This window comes from Phascolarctos cinereus, unplaced genomic scaffold (genome assembly GCF_003287225.1).
Source record: "Phascolarctos cinereus isolate Bilbo 61053 unplaced genomic scaffold, phaCin_HiC Scaffold_9;HRSCAF=440, whole genome shotgun sequence".
Classification (NCBI taxonomy): domain Eukaryota; kingdom Metazoa; phylum Chordata; class Mammalia; order Diprotodontia; family Phascolarctidae; genus Phascolarctos; species Phascolarctos cinereus.
The window spans coordinates 258423816-258441325 of NW_027556402.1; the positions used below are offsets into that span (position 1 = coordinate 258423816).

Sequence of the window (17510 nt, forward strand, 5' to 3'; positions counted from 1 at the left end):
ACCATCTGTAGAATGGCACCATATAGGCGCAGCAGCACTTTGCGGGGCTCGTCTGAGACAGACTGGACAGAGTCAGGTAAGGAGCAGAGGAAGAGCATGTTGCTGAGGCCGCCTCTGTTGGATATGAGAGACAACAAGGTTATTTTGCCCAGTCTTAGACTGATATTGATTTTTCTCCCAAGATATAGCTCTTAGAATATTGATTAAAGACCCTAAGGGGGGACCCAAGGCCCATTAACGCATTATAACATTTAAATACCGTAAAGTTCCCTCACATTCCCATGGACCAATTCTCGATCAGCTTCAGAGACATTTCTATAACTTCTGACTGCTACTCATAGGGCATTCTTTAAACCTTCCCCTCTGCAGCTTGCTAAATGTAAAAAGAAGGAGGCCAATGTTTCCCTTTCGAGGAAATTCCAGGAATCCACCGATTGCTGACGAAAAGCTCCTCTGCAATCATGAGCTCCCCTCAATCGACTGCATGGGCAAACTTTCTAACTCAAAGTGCTAACTTCTGGGGTGCTGTTAAGGGAGAAGGCAGCCCTCGCCATGACCGCCTAAGCCCCTACGCTGTCTAACAAGGGGGACACTGAACCAAGGTGGCCAAAGAAGGGAGAGACTAAGCATCTCGACAAAGGGGATCAGGAAGATCTGGGTTCCAACCCCCCCCCCCCATATCATTACGGCCAATACGACACTGGGCAAGCCAAAGCGTCTTTCAACCGTCAGCTTCCTCATCTGTAAAATGAACACAGTGACTGACACACCTGTACCATGGACCAAATGAGATCCAACACCAGGCACTTCACCAACTTTAAAACACAACATGACTGCCTGCCCGCGACGCTGTCAGTACTAGAGCTGGGAAAGCTACGAAGTTAGTCCATCTTTAAGATCGCCCTGAGGCAGTACGAACAGGAAGAGGAAACAATGTCTGGGCGAAGCAGCGGGGCCCAGGCAAGGCTTTCCCCATCCTTGCCTCCGACATTCCCAGCTCAGCAACAGTGCTCTCAACTGGGGTATCTCTTCTCTCCAGGAACCATTCACTGGGGTACATAACAGCCTTACATTGCAATGCTAACAGCCTGGAGCCCCATGCCCTAGCAAAGGATACAAAAAGCAGAAGGATCAAGGCAACTCGATGTCCCCTCTGGGATGAGCAGGTGTCCACTGTGACGACATCAATATGACTAAACCAGAAACGGTCCCTGACCTTGATGATTCCCAATGGGATCATCTCCCAGGAGTCACAGAGTCAGTGTGGTCAGCCTCAGCTCCACTACTTCCAGAGCAAGCTTGCTCAGGACTAAGGACACTGCTGATCTCCATGAATTCCAAGGGTTCAAACACCAAAAGCTTACATACCCTCAAGGCTTTGCAAAGTCAGCATATTTCATCACTCCTGGTATCTGTGCAGAGCCCAAATTCTGGGGCCAGAATAAAGACTGACCACAGCCACTCCCTATAGGGCCGACTGGTAAAAATGAAAGCACACCCTCTCTCAGGGAGACCAACGTATTCAAAAGCAAACAGAGACACAAAGCCCCCGCGGGATCCCTGTGTAAATCGACAAGAGAAGAAGGCCGCATGTGTGGCCAGGTAGCCAGAGCACTGGGTTTGGGGCCAGCCTGCCTGGATGGGAACCCCTGCTCCTCACGTAACAACGCTTCCCCATTCTGGCCTTAGCTCCTTTACCTGTAAAGATTCCTGCTGGAAGACCTTGAAGGCCTGGAAGAGAGGGAGCCCAGAGTCTACCAAGGACAAAGCAAGGGAAGAAGTCAGAGCCGGAGAAGAGAATGCTCTCCCACCCTGAGCCAAGTCCCCATCTGTATCTTCCAAAGGTTATTTTGGTCAACAGCGGCAGCCTCTTCTCCTAAAGTTTCTTCCTTACCTGAGTCCTCCTTTCCCTCTGCCCCCACAGAGGTTCAACCAAGCTACAAAAAGGTTAAAAAATGAGAAACTTGTAAACCGATAAATACAATTCAGAACAGCAGCTGAGTTCAAAGTCACCACCGGAAAGAGTCATTTCTTAAAGGGGCCATTCATCCCAGCCTCTTTGGTTCCTCCTTACACACAGCAGGGTACCAGCCAGGGACAGGACTCCACCAGGAGAATTAGTCCAGAGAGCACAGGCAAGAGGATTCCTGGGAGGTGGGGGTGGGGCATCACATGGACAGCTCCCTCATCCCCTGGCTCCTCAGTCTACCTCCTACCAGAACTATAGTCCTTCTGATTCAGAGAGAGGAACCTACCCAGATGAACTTACGTGTGTAAGCTCCCTGTCCTCTCTGTCGTCTTTGGTGAAAACCACCTAAGAACAACCAAGGCGGCCAGGACAAATGGACGTGTCAAGTCACCAAATGGCATCCTGAAGTTGTCGGCCACGTTTTGACACAACATTTGAGTAAACAATAGTCACTGGTCTATTTAATCTTGTAAGGCCAAAACTACAAACCTAGAAAACAATGGCTACAAACGTAACAAAAGAACAGAAAATTCTATCACACTGTATAGTTCACATTTTTAATGGTAAAGCAAAGTCACTGACCTCGGTTGGCCATTCTTCTTGCCAAGTGGCCTTCCAGTCCCAGTGACTGCAATGCTGATTACCCTGAGCCCAAGCTACAGCTTTGGGGCAGTGTTTCCCGACAAAGGTGGGGAGACCATCCAATTTCCTTGGCTTGTGAAGAAGGGGCCTACCCAAAGAAGTGATCTGTCCCGGGCTGCAAGAGCAGAATGGAAGTCTCCTGTCTTCCACTAAACCACTGTCTCTCACTAAGTGGTTTTAGTTTTTTATCCAAAACACAGTGAAAAAGAGGGAGGAAGCGACACCTGCAGTTCCTTGCCCCCTTTTCACTACCTGAATAACTGCACAGCCACAGTCAGAGTCAGTCACAGAGTCATTGGGGCGAAGGGGAACAGTAAGGAAGGACCCATCTGTTGGACTCCTGGGACCAGGAAGGAAACAATTAAGCTGCTTGGCCTGTATCCAAGCAGGGAAGAGTTCGGGTGGGTGGGTGGGTGGAGAGGAACCACATGCCCGGGAAAGACCAAGCTCTTGGGAAGATAGGTGATGTTTCCACCCAAAAAATACAGGGGAAAAGAATCCATTTGAGAGTTCTTAGATGTTTGTCCAAAGCCAGTCTGTTCTATTGTACAGCCTTGTCCAAATTCTACTGTAGTGCCAGACATTACCCAAATGGGCTTCTGGTTGCCAAGCAACAAGACTGGCACTGCATCCAAAGGAAGCCTCCATCCTCTTCCTGTCCCACTGTTACAAGTGCAGATTAACTCCTGTTCTCAACTGGATTACTGAATTCAGAGTCGACCCCGTATTCCCGAATGGGCAGGCAGGCCAGCTTGGCTTACACCAAGAGATTCCTGACAACCTGGGGGCTGCCATCGGCGCTCCTGTTTTCTAAGCTTGCACACAGTGACTCCTCTGAACTGTTGCCTAACAGACTTTAGGCTGCAGGAAGGTAACTGTCAATGGCTTTGTCATGACAGCTGAAGCACTCCATAGGAAGGAAGGACCCCCCCCCCCAGGTTAGGACAGCCAGCTCCGATGGGCGCTCACACGATACGCCTGGGAACAGAGGCAGAGGGCATTGTGACAGAGACGGTGGCAGGAGCCCACGAGCCCACCCTGGTCTAAGATATGGGCACTATACCCTGAATTTAGCAACTATGCCATGATTTCACGGGTCAAAGCCCACAAGTGATCCAAATGTATCAAATAAACTCAACAGACTTCAAGTTTCACAGAGGAAGCAGGAAGTCTGAAGGGACAAGCAGTTAACTTCAAGCCCTCTCTCCTGGTCCATGGAAGCAGCAGCCAACAAGAGGCATTTCACTACTTCCAAATCCCGCACTGTGCTCCCCCACCGGGCTCCTGTCGTTAAACACTGGCTCACATTCCACATCGAGAGAATATGGAGGCAGAAATGCAGGCTGTGGGAAGAACGGCAGCCAAGGAAGCCTGGGCACTCCTCAGCAGTCATAACAAAAATGCCTATCGCCAAATAACAAAACTGTGTGGGGCAAGTGGTCTACAGGATCAAGTGAATCTGGGAGGTTCTTAACAAGCTCTACTTTAGAAATTCTCTTGTGAATAAATCTGTTTGCCCGAGAAAGCCCTTCTCTCTTGAAGAAACCAACAAGTGAAAATAAAATTAACATGGTAATTTATAAACAGGCAAACTCCCTCCTAATATTTCTTCTACAAGTGAGGCAAGTGACTTGGCTCTTCGAGTTAGGCATAGCTCTGCAGGTGTCTAAGACGGGCAAAATGCTGCGCGAAACCGCCCAACGTGTACGGCCCAAATCCCAAAACGAAAGAGTAAAATGCCTGACGTGCTAACACCGGCAGGAGAATGGAGACTGCCAGATGCCCTCGGCAGCGAGCGTCTGTGGCGATGCAGCGCTTCTGAAGGCACCAGCCCGCCAAGGACAGCTTCAGTTACACGAGGGTAGTTAACACGTGCTACGGGACAGACAGCAAATTAAACTAGCAACTACACCTGCAGGACTTTCCCTGATCTCGGATTCAGCTATGAGGCTCTGGTGCTCAAGGCCGACATCATCTCTTCTTTCTCCTCTCCTCTGACACCAGCAGGCATCAGCTTCTAGTTGCATCTGTCAACCAATGAAAGGACGCCTCTCATTCTTGTCAGTGAACTGACCCATCACACGCAGTCCTATGCAATCACCAGCTGCTCTCTGGTATTCCAGGCACCATCTTGCTTGTCACAGCAATTGACTCAGCATGATGGAGACAACCAGGTTGGAGCAGCAGAAATGAGGGCTGTCAGGGTAGGTTTTTCTGTGCAAATGAAGGCAGAGGGCAGCACGGGAACAGCAAGCACTTCGAGCCAAGACGCAGGGAGCCTACTGCAGGCACAGGCACCATACACAGAGCCATACCCCGGAGGCCAAAAGACCTGACCTAGGAGAGAGTGTGGGACCCCTGGCCCCTTCTGACTCTAAATCCACAAGGACTCAATTTGGGACTCTGCTCCCTCATCAGACCCCACAATCCCTCATCTGAGCTCTCCAAGTCCCTTCTCCCAGGAACCCAGGAAGCCTGAGACTCACTGTGGTTTCTGCTGTAAGAGCCTTCAGAAGAGTCAACGATAAAAGAGGAAACTGTGTGAGAGTAACTGGTGGACAGCAGGCAATGTTCAAACAGTCACGTGGGACTGGCCAGAGCCATGCCTCAGCATTTAGCACTAAACCTGGAAGGAGGGGGAGGCATGAGAGTCCTCCTGGCCCTTCTGCTCACTCATCTTCTGCAGAATGGATCAATTTACAAAAAGAATGGCTATGATTGCAGGAGAAATCTTTCAAATGTTTCAGGATGAGAGCCTCCCCCCAGCCCCCAGAGAGCCAACTTGGCACAGCCTGACTTTTGTTTCCAAACTTCTGCAGAACATTTTAAGTTCACCCACACACACAAATGCACACTCACCATGCTCCACCCCCCACACCCTTAGAGCAGATGTTAGGAACTCACCTGACCTTAACTGTCATCAAAGTGCTAAAAATAATGCCTACTAGTCCCACTAGCAAACCTAAGAGGATGAGGAGGGGAGTGAGAGAGAAAATGAGAGCAGAAAGGAAAGAGGGAAAAAAAAGGAACTCAGAAAAAAGTTACACAAAAAAGAGAGGGGTACCCCCCCATGCCCTGAAATGCCTCAGGACCCTACCTGGGCACCACACCCAGCACAGCGCGGTCACTCCTGCCACTTTAAAATTCATACACAGTGATATGCAGCCTACCCAGGGAGTGAACAGCTCAATGATTGAAAAATGCTTCCCTAGTGCTAGTGGCGAGGATGCAAGGACACCTTGAAGCCAGCCTATCTCGCCAAAATCCGCCCTCTCATCCATCTGAAGGGCACTTAGCTTTTGGCCTGCTGCCACGTTGCTGAAGGCCACGTCAGGGCAGACGCTGTGTTCTGACTCGAGTTCTCTGCTAGGCAACGGCCCCAGTGCCAGACACTCAGGTGTCTTCACTGCCGTGGTCAATGTACCCTTGCTCCTGCTCATCTTACGACATCGTCACCAAGTAGGCATCAGATGCCGGTCACTGTTGATATCAACTTTGCCACGCACTCTTGTCGATCCGATCCTGTGCCAATGGGCACTTTTAAAATTGCAAAAACTTAAAAGCCCAACTCCTCTCTACCACACACCTTCCACAGCACCACTCAGCCCACCCCCTCCCCAAGGCATCCCATCCCATTCTGGGGACAGCTGCGATAGCTGAGAAGTTACCACTGACAGTGAAAGCCGCGGGGCTGGTCGCCTAGTCGACACCCGACACTAGAGGTCCTGGAGAGACCCTCTTAGACTTGTCCAAAACTCATTAACTTTTCCTCCAAACCCTCCCTTCTTCCTGCCCAGGGCACTGCCACCCTCCCAGTCACCCCACCTTCTACTATCTCTTGAACATGCCCTCTTCTTTTTTCTGCGAGGCAATTGGGGTTAAGTGACTTGCCCAGAGTCACACAGCTAGCGAGTGTTATGTGTCTGAGGCCAGATTTGAACTCAGGTCCTCTTGACTCCAGGGCCGGTGCTCTATCCACTGGGCCACCTCTTCCCTTTTCTGATGTTGTTTCATCCCCCTGGTACAGGCCTCAGCACCTCACACTTGGATTGCCTCAAGTCTGTCCCCACTCCCATTCACGCTCCACTCAGCTGCCCAGGCGACCTTCCTAAAACATGGGCGTGAGCATCGTCCCCCAAGCCCATTCAATACGCTCCAATGGTCGCCCTATCACATCCAGGATCAAACGTCGAATCCTCTGCTTGGCATTGGAAGCCCTTCATCACCTGACCCCTTCCTACCCTCCCAGTCTCCTCACACACTCACTCCCCTCCAAACACCGGCCTCCTTTGCCGTTCTCTGAACGGCACTCCAGCCCTCCCCCCAACTTCGAGAGCGTTCACTGGCTGTCCTCCACATTCAGAACTTCAGTCTCCTCCACTCTGCCTCCCCCCTAAAGATCCCCCTTCTGCAGGAAGGCCTTCCCAGTCCTCTCCTTAACCCTGGGGCCTTCCCTCTGAGACCATCCACAATGGATCCTTTCTCCACAGCTTGTCTGTCCATAGTGGTCTGCAGGGTCTTTTGCCTTTTTCTGCATCCCCAGTACCTAGTACAGTGTCTGGGGCTAACTCACTAACCAGGTGAGGGACACCGCAGAGACCAGAATCAGCGGGTTAATTTTGCTGAATTGCCTTTCCCCGCTTCTTTCATTCTTTGTTACCAGGCTGGCTTGCTGGGAAAGAAAAGGAAGGACCTACCTGGAAGTGATGGTATTAATAAAACTCTTTAAAGCCCACCACTCTCCTCAACGAGCAAGGACCTGGTGTGTGTGGCACGTGCCCAGTATCGTGATGCTCGCAGAGCCTCTGTATCCTGCTCACGTCCAGCGTCTCTGCTGAAGATGCCAGGGCTGTTGGAGGGGCCAGCCATGGCCAGCCTCCCTAGCAACAAGAAGGAAACATCCCGGCCGCATGACCACTTTATGGGAATCCCTTTCAAGTTCTAAGTTTGAGTACCAGGACTCTGCCCCTCTCCCCCTCATATCAAGAGCTCAGCAGAGTGAGAAATAAAATTCATTTTCAAGGATCTGCTTAGCAGCCAGCTCAGCTCCACTTGCCCTCCCACAAAGGCTGCCTTCTTCAAAGAGACCCGATTCCCACCCCATTCACAGCTGTTGAAAGATCCTACCAAGATCATACTTTGGGGGATTTAAGGGATTCTCTGGAGATATTTTCATGACAGGTGACTTTCTTCCACACGCTGACCTTACAACAGGAGGATACAGCTCCCACAATGTAATCTCTTCCTAAGTGGTTGGTTGTCTTAGGAAATCTGACCAGAAGTGGGGGCGGCTCAACGTGCCTGGCAGATTCTTCCCGGAAAGACGGAGTTCATAGCCCACCATGACTGGGCTCCACAAAACATCCACCAACAAGTGCCCCAGAAAAAGGCCCGAGATGTTGGCAACACAGCCCCCGACAGAATGAGCAGCTCCCCTCGGTGCCCCCTCCCCTCCCGTGCGGCCAGCGGCGGCCCTCTGGACAGCCAAGCCGGCCCGCCGGGGCAGGCCCCCGAGCCCAGCCTCCCAACCCCACAGGTGGCTGTCCTGCGCCTCCCCTGCTGCAGCTGCCTTCAGGTAAGGGGATGAGGCGATGCCAGCAGAAAGGAGTCCTGACTAGTCTCTGCCCAAAGAGTGTCCGGAGGTGCTTCTTACACCTGCTGACAAGAACTCCGAGTATCTCCCCGGAAGGCCTCGCACTTCAGGAAAAGGGAGCCGGCTCGCCTGGGCACCCCCAAAAGTCATCTGAGCAAACCCTCTGCCTTCACAAAGGGAAGTACCGACGAGCACTCTCTTCTTCTGTTCATGAGTGGAACAGAACCCAGGACCAGCGCTTAGCACAGCGCCTGTCTGCGAGGCACAGAGCAGGCACTTATTAAGTGCCAGGCGACTGGCCAGAAGTTAGCCGACCAATGCCTCTGGGCCACTAGTTGCTTGTTCATTACGTACAAAACGTTCTAGAGCCTGGAGGGTGTCAGAAGGAAGCAGAGGATCACCCAGATATTTCACCACTCTTCCAGAGGCTCCCAAACTTCTCTGGCCTCTTTACAAAAAAGGGCTCAGCGCCACCCTAGGGTCTGGTTAGGTTAACCCTTCTTTTTATGCAAGGGCCCTCCCCCACTATACTCAAGGCTACTATACTCCCCCCCTCCCCAGGCAGTATCGCCCACTTTGGAAACCTCTGCCCAGATGCTGCAGGGGCCACAAGCCTAGGCCTGGAGCTAGAATCCTGCCTTCGCTGCTGCCCAGCCGTCTAATCCACCCTTCTCTGACCGAAGGGTCCCCACCTCTCTCACAGAGTCGTGACAAAGAAAGGAGAAGGCCGTACTTTGTAATGCTTAAAAGGTGAAACATTCAACCCAGCAAAGCAGCTCAGGTTATCACCTAATAGATGGAAATCGATTCCTGACTTTTCTCCACATCTGTGACCTCTATCGCAGAAAGCAAATTATCCTAGTCCTAGCTCCTCTTCACAAATCATGTTTACTCTTCGAGGTCATAAATATTCCAAAGAATCAACATTCAGTTTGGTCATCATTTTTCCTATTTTGTTCTTCTCTCTCTCTTTTTTTTTTTTTTAAGGCAATTAGGGTTAAGTGACTTTCCCCAGGGTCAAACAGCTAGTAAGTGTCAAGTGTAGCATTTTTCCTATTTTGAAGACAGTTATATCATTTGTCCTTTTTATTTTGTTCTGTTTTTTCATTTGTCCCTTTTAAACAACATCTAGATTTAAAAAAAAAATCAGGGGCAGCCAGATGGCTCAGTGGATGGAGCACTGGGCCTGGAGTCAGGAAGAACTGAGTGAAAGTCTGGCCTCAGACCCGTACCAGCTGTGTGACCCTGGACAAGTCACTTAACCCGTTGGCTCTAATACACGGGAGAAGGACATGCCAAGGGCTTCAGAAGAGAAGGGAGGTTTGGGAAGGGCTGGCTAAGAAGCTGGTGTCTGAAGAAAGACTTTGGATTTCTGGGCTGTGGTTTAAAAGATAACAACACGCACTCAGCCACGGACAGAGCACACCTGACAAGGGCTGGTGAGAAGCAAGCAAACAAATCAGCACGGCTCGACCTAGTTGGGAGGGAGAAGACTGCCTGCGTGGCGTCCTGAGCGGACACCAAAGCATTCAGCTACGATGCGGGGAGAACCGGCGGCAAGCCCCCACAATTCACAGGAGATGCAACTCAAGAGAGGAGCTAGCAACAGCAGCTGCGGCCGAGGCTCTTCACATAAAGCGCACCGAAGAAACAGAGATCCCGCCATACCAGGAACACATGACCTCACAGGACTGCAGAGCACCAAGTCTTAGTGGAAAGGGACCTGCCTTTGAACGGTATTTCTTGTTCCAAAGTGAAAAGAGACAGTCAGAGATATTTGGACATGCGTAAGCAAATTTAGGAGTGAGACTGGGGACAGCATCAGAGGCAGAAACCCTGCTGCCTCTGGAGTATACCACAGATCACCTAGGCAGAAGGAAGAAACATGAGGGGCTCGTGGAAGCACGACACAGTCATACAGGGGGACACTTCAATTCTGAGAACGTCCACCAGAGCACTCACTCTGCCCAACAAAAAGGAGGAAGAGCCGATGAAGAGAGCTTCAAAAATCTGCATCTGGACCTTAGGATAGGCTAGGAAAGGCAGAAAAACACCAAGCGGTGGATTCGAGAAAGAAGAAAGCTGGGAGAGTCCAGGAGGCCCCTTAAATCTGAGGAGGGCAGATTCCCAAGAGTCTAGAGAAAGGCTCCTAGGACTTCAGTTGCCCTGAAGGGACAAAATTCTGAGGCTATTGCATCCAATGGGAAGAAAAGGAGGCAGCCTCACAGAAGACTTCCACAGGCACGAGGCACTCGCCAACCAATTTAAGACTTTTAAAGGCTCAGCAAGCACAAGACGGAGAAAACCCGGCTGGACAAGAGTCTGTCCGAAAAAGCTTTGAGGAGCCATGAGCTCTGTCAGCAAGTCACCGTGGCAAACAGCAATGTGCTCGTGGCACTCCCATGGAAGGGTGGCAAAGTGTCGAGAGCTGGAACTGGAACTGGCAGATGTGAGCTCACATCTCAGCTCTGCCCCTTTTTTCCTATTTGACTTTGGGGAAGAACTTCTCTGGGCCTCAGTTTCCTCATCTGTAAAATGAAAGAAATGAACTACAACTCTAAGGTCCCTTCCGTGTGACCTGCACACGTTTTCTCCATTGGCATGAAGCTGCCAATCCCCACAACATGCATCAAAGTATAATATGTAAGACAGGCTCACTTTCAAAGCTGTTCTGAATGCCCTCTGTTTTCTTTTGTGCATAAAACAAAACCCTTCCATAATCCTCTCTGAGGATGTAAAGCATATTTAGTTTGGCCCCAGCGGACAGGAAATGGGAGGAAGGCAGATGGAGGCTTGTTGCTGCAAGGTCTAAGTTTCGAACAAGGAGAGTCATCCCCAAGTGAAAGGGGTTGCCTCAGGAAGCAACACACAGACAGACACAGGTACATTCTTCCAGCCAGACTCTGAAGTCTACATCTTGCTCCTTTCCCCCAGAGAGTTCACAATGGAATTTTTCTGAAAAGATTGAAATGAAGGTAGTAAAGTCTTCTTTTCACTGTCTCTCCATTACGAGGAATTGGATGATAAGTGTAATCCAGTTTTCTAGTTAATCAATCTGTAAGCCGCTTTCTACATGCCAGGCCCTGAAAACCTAGGGTTTCATCAGAAATCCTCCTTTGGCCCGCTTTCATTCATGACTGCAGTGGGATCAGCATCTTCCTAAATCTCAAGTGTCACTAAAGAGATCCACAGACAGAAAGCACAAGAAATTGGCCAGAATCTCTGCTGAGCATCCCTCTACCAGGCCCTCCTGCCATCCTTTTCAGCTCTCTGCCAACAGGCCGGGACAAAGTGGTTCCAGCGAGGAGGGGTCCAGCAAGTCCTTGTTAGGGCCCATGAGTCATTCCTCCTCCCTGGCCAACCCACAATTCAGAAGCAGAGCACTGGTTGGGCTGCTGCAGTTCCTTCATGGTCTCTGAGCTGCTCTGACCCGATCCTAGACCCTCTGGCTTCCTCAAGAGGCTTGCCATTTCTTCTACAACCTAAGAGGTCTAAGTTGTAAGACTTGCTCTTCTTCTGCCTGTCCCTCCTACACATTCTTTTCCTAACGTCCTTAGAACAGACAGCCACTTGACATTCCACAATGCCCCAAATTTGCCTTCTACATAGTAGCAGTGGCTACTGTGACAACTACCCACTATATCTCATTCTAAAGCAGAAGCATCAAGCCAATATTATTAACAGCTAGGTCGCCCAGTGGATCTTGAGTCAGGAAGACCTGGGTACAAATCTAGTCTCACACTAGCTGTGTGACCCTGGGCAAGTAAAATGAGCTGGAGAAGAAGATGGCCAACCACTCCAGTATCTTTGCCAAGAAAGCCCCAAATGGAGTCATGGAGAGTTGGACAGGACTGAAACAACTCCAAACACCAACACAAAGGAACACCCATCATGACCAATACTCATGAGAAGAAATTAAGGTTCTCTAAGTAGAGCCTCTCACCATGACAATCAATATTGGACAAGATGACTATGAAAAATTTAAACATCGACACGGAGGTCAACCACACAGGATCAGAAAACCAAGGGGGTAACTCAGTGAATAGCATTAGATCTTAAACACCACCTTCCTACAAACAGACGACAAAGACACACACTCGGGATCTAAACAGGAGCATCCACCGCTCTCCCTGAGCTCAGGTTACCACAGTATCAGTACCCAGCCCAGCTGGCACTCCAACGTGGCAGGGACATGGGCACCATGATATGCAATCCAATTAGGAAGCATGAACTCTGTCAGGTGGTCAACAAGGCCTTCTACAAAGATCCACCCTTATCATACAAAGGAATCGATTCCGAGGGGTCACCTCGATAATCCTTGTAATGATCTCTCTACCAAGGGGAAAGTCCTACCATTGCACACCCGCCACATCTAACTGCATACAAGTCTGTTAGGCACTGACCATGAACCGGGCACTGGTGAGATATGACAAAAACAGTCCCTTATCCTCAAGGAGATGAAATACAAAACATAGATAAAATGAAAAGTAATTTCAAGTAGAAGAGAATGCTAACTACCACAACACAATGGCCACAGCCCAGCTGAACTCCCCCCCCCCCAATCATCTCATTCATCCTTGATGAATGCCTTTCCGGATCTGAGGGCACAGGGAAATCTCCTTCTTCCTACTGTTTTGTTTCTATCTCTCCTTTATTATCTCATCTTCTCCAAATAAGTATGAGGTACGATATGAGGTAAATCATATCCACCCACCTCCGCATTAGACTGTAAAATCCTGGATGATGAGGACGATGTTGGTCTTTATTTTCTGAATGGGATTAGACTGCAGATTTGTTTCTTACATGGAGCATGTCTGAAATGTCACTTCAGTAGCTATCATAGAACTACCTTTCTCCAGCTGGCAGAAGCCAAGTCTGCGTGCCCTCTCACTCTTCTTACCCTAACAACCCAGATTCTGACCCTCACATCCAACCAAAGTGGTTCTTTCCAAAGTTACTAATGATCTCGGCCCCCTCCTTCTCCTTGCCCTCTGCAGCCTCTGACACTGCTGGTCACCCTCTCTTCTCTCTAGGTTTTGAGGACCAATCTCTCTCCTGCTCCTTCTGTCTCCTTCGCTGGATCCTCCTCCAGATCCCACCCTCTACACACAGGGGTTCCTCAAGGTTCCATCCTGGACCCTCTTCTCTTCTCCCTCTATACTTTTTTACCAGGTGATCTCATCAACTCCCATGGATTTAATGACCTCCTCTATCCTGATGATTCCCAAATCTACCGGTCTTTTTCCAATCTCTCTGCTGATCTCTAGTCTCCCATCTCCAAATGCCTTTAGGACATCTTAAATTCAACATGTCCCAAACTAAACTTATTACCTCGTTATTTTCCCACATGCAGCGTGGCCTCCCACTATCTCCCATTGTTGTCAAGCTTACGATGTCACCTCTGCAGCATCTCTCCAGCAATGCTCCTCTCTGTCCTGACACTGCTATCCTTTTGGTGCAGACCCCCAACACCCCCAGGCCTGGACTATAGCAATAGCTGCTGGAGGTCTGCTGCCCCAACCCAGTCTACCCTCCATTCAGTCACCAAAGTGATTTTCCTAAGATTCAGGCCCAATCATGTCACACCCCTCCTGTACAAGAAACTCCAATTGCCCCCTACAGCCTCCAGAATCAAATACAAAATACTGTTTGACATTCAGGGCCCTTCCTGCTTTCCAGGCTTCCCATAACTCACTCCCTGATATGTCCTTTTCCAGTTATCCCAGCTACAGACTGTTCCATGAACAAGACCACCCCCCCCCAATCTCTCAGCTCTTGCGTATTCTGTCTGTCTCCTATGCCCCAAGAATTCTCTCTCCTCAATTCCACCTCCTGGCTTCCTTTAAGTCTCAACTAAAATCCTACCTCCTCCACAAAACCTTCCCAGTTAATGATTTCCTATTTATCTTGTATATAGCTAGGATTGCATACATTTGTCTGTCATCTCCCTTGTTAGATTGTGAGCTCTGTGCCAGTAGGGCCTGTCTTTTGCTTCATTTTGTATCCTTACCACTCAGCACAGTGCCCAGCACATAACAATTAATGACTCACTCCACAATGACGGACGGACAGTGCAACCACATCTAGGGAGCACACTCCAACCATCACAGGTAGCCCCAAGGCCTCCAATAGGAGGTAAGGACAGATTCACAGGCATCTGAAAATGACTGACATCATCCCCCCAAATCCTGAGGAGGGTCAAGTTGGGAATAACACTGATGATTGCTATGGGTGGCCCCCCCCCACCAGTGTCACACTGTTTGGGTCTCTTCTCCTAATTAAAAACTCAGTAATCCTCCTGTGGAAAAGCTCGTCTCTGTGAATGGCAGCTGGATGGGGAACGCCATTTGTACACTGCTCAGACGGGCCTCCTGGTTCTTCTGTTCCCATGTCATCTCTGGACACTTCTGCATGTTCTGTGAGATACCTGCCTAGGAAGGTTTGCTAACAGCACAAGAAAGAAAGTCCAAAGGGTGGCAGTGAAACTCAGGACTAGCCAATACTTGTCAGGGGATTCTGCAGGGCCTAAGCTTCTGGTGGAATAAAGAGGAAGCGAAGGTCAGATCGGTTACATGTGCTACATACTTGGCCTTCTGCTAGAGGGCACAGAAATTGAAACTGACTAAATTTGGGCCTGGGCATTCTGCGTGGGTGTCCCCCACCCCCACCCCAGCATCACCCCGCTGACAACCGAAGAGGCCTGGACGGACTCCATAAAGCACCGATTTCTCTTCTGGCTGCATGCATTAATGCTGCCATCCCACTGCACCTGCCCACTGGTGTGTCCCTGTGTGCTTGACAGACGAGACATTGTCGAGCAAAGCCAAGGGGAAACCAGACACACAGAAGCACACAAGAATTCAGGGATCCCTGAACACACTAAGCACCCTCAAGATTCTAAATAAAAGCTACGGATTCTAAGCCCAAACAGCCAACCCCAAGGACATACCTTCTTCTCCTACGGATACAGCTGCAAGGCACCAGCTTTCTGGATGTTTTATGACTATTATATAAGAAAAGTTCCTGTCCCATTAAATATGCCCTTTTTTCCTTAAAGAGACACATTCTTAAGGGTTTTTGAAAAGTCATTTTGGGAGCCAATTCCTAATGACATCTCTTCAGATAAGAAAGAGGAACTTAACTCAATCCAATACTCTGGACTGGGAGTTAGGCTGGAATCTGGGATCACTCCTAGTCACCTGAATGACCTTGGGCTGGGTTCCTTCCCTATGGAGCCTCAATTTCCCTCTCGATAAAATTAAGGGACTGGATTCCATGATCTCCAGGGCGCTTCCTGGCTCTCAAACCTAAGGGGGTCCAGACACCTCTTTTTAGGAACGCCTAAGTTCTAGAAATCAAGTATGGGTGTTTTTATGAGTCTGGGAGTTTCCCAGACAGGGGCAGGAAGGCAGGCCTACTCAGAGGCAGTGGCCTTGGGGAGCAAATTAGGTCACCAGATAAGGGAATGATACCTCAGGGCCTTTTTGTGGGCCGCTCCAGTCTTCCCAAACAAAAGGTTCCATCTTTTGTGGAATCCACCAATCTTCTCCCCCACCCCACCCCAGGTGGCTCTCCAAGAATACCAGTTGCCCAAAGCTGCAGTGGGGAGAAGAGGAAGGGTGTGTAACCCTCATTTACCACCACCACATCCAAGCAACAGGGAGAGCCTTGCCTCCCCTCCCCCTTCCCATCCAGCCCAGTCTCTTCCCCTCCCGAGCGCCTCGCAAAAATAAGGGGCTGCCTTGAGGTTCCAACCTCCACCTTCACAGTCTCAGAGTCGGACTCCAAGTCCTATTCTGGTTCGAGGCTAGCTGGGTTCGGACTGGACAATCCCGCGGGTCTTCCTGCTCTAGAGGTCTACGTAGTGTCCTAGGAGGCACCAAGTCGTCGCCCCCCATCTCTGGGCCTCCTGAATGCGTGGGGGAGGGGGCGGAGGCTAGACTAACGACGCCTGCAGCCTGAGGATCCTCCTCTCCAAGGGGTCCCGGATCCTCAACACACCAGGATCTTAGGGGAAGGGGATCAGGTACACCGCCCCCGTCTGTTTCCTCCTCGGTAGGGGGATTCTCTTTCCCTCCCGGGGGACGACATCCCTGTTTCCTCCTTGGTAACCGGGACCTGCTCTATCCCTTCCCCGACAGGGTCGGGGCCTCAGTTTCCTCCCCCCTCCGTAGGGGGAATGCTCCCCTCCCCCCAGGGTCGGGGCCTCAGTTCCCACCCCGCCGTAGAGGGGACGTTCGCCTCCCCCACCCCTACCCGGTGCCCCGGGGCGAGGCCTCCGTCCCGCCCCCCCCCCCCCGGCCCTGACCTGACGATGCTGATGTGGAACTGGTCCTCCGGCAGCGCCCTCCAGGCTCCGGGCAGGAACTCCTTGCACCACAGATAGGCCTTGCGGCGGGTGCGGGAATCGGGGGCCTCGTCCTCGACCGCGTCCTCGGGCTCGTCCGGCTCCTCGTCTCGCTCGGGCGCCGGCAGCGGGCAGCAGGGGCCTCCCCCTCCCTCGCCCCCGCCGCGCTCCTCGGCCTCCAGCACGGCCTCCGCGTCGCGCTGCTGCGCCGGCCCCCCACCGGGCGTGGGGGCGCCCCCTCCCCCGCCGCCCCCTCCCCCCCGCAGCTCAGCAATAGCCCCAGGGGCGACGGCTCGGCTTCGCCGCCGTTACAGAACTTGGTCTTCATGCCGCCGGAGCGGAGCGGGCCGGGGGCTCGGGGCGGGGGGCGGCGCACAAAGGGGCCGCGGCGCAGCGCGGGGAGGCCGGCCGGCCTGCGGGAGGGGCGTGGGGGGCCTCGGGCTCAGGCTCGGCGGCCGAAAGGGCCGGCAGGGGCGGCGGCGGCGGCGGCGGGAGCGGGAGCTGAGACGGGAGCGGAGGATGGGGCTAGAGCGCGGTCCGCGGCGGTCGGCGCGTCTGAGGCGGTCGCGGGCTCGGCGCTGCCTACACCTCCCGGCGCGCGGCACGCGGAGCCCCCGCCGCCCGCGGCGTCACAGCCCGCCCGCTCTCATTGGTGCCCGCGAGACAGGCCCCGCCCCGGATCCCGCCTCGCAACCAACGACCGGCCGGCGCCGGCGAAGAGGCGGGGAGAGCGCGGGCCCCGCCCCCCTGAGACTGGGGCTCCGCAGCCTAGCGGGGAGGGGAGGGCAGGGGGCGGGGCCAGGCGGGGCGGGAGGACCGGGGGCGAGGGGGTGGGGAGGAGAGAGGAGAACGGAATTGGGGGGGGTCTGTGAGGGGGCCAGGCAAGGGGGAGGGGAAAGGGAGAGGGAGGAACAGGTGGAGGAGAAACCGGAGTGGGAGGGGCGAGGCAAGAAGAGGGG

At 52.0% G+C, this 17510-nt stretch overlaps 1 protein-coding gene across 1 annotated transcript in view; it reads right to left on the reverse strand.

Annotated features, from left to right (window-relative positions):
• The window catches only part of CHKA (choline kinase alpha), a 47792-nt gene extending 30666 nt beyond the window's left edge, over positions 1 to 17126 (reverse strand). The window contains 3 exon segments of the mRNA XM_020968219.2: positions 3 to 114; positions 16513 to 16799; positions 16802 to 17126. Coding sequence (XP_020823878.1) covers positions 3 to 114; positions 16513 to 16799; positions 16802 to 16879 — 477 coding nt within the window. The 5' untranslated portion in view covers positions 16880 to 17126.
• Positions 17127 to 17510: the final 384 nt, after the last annotated feature.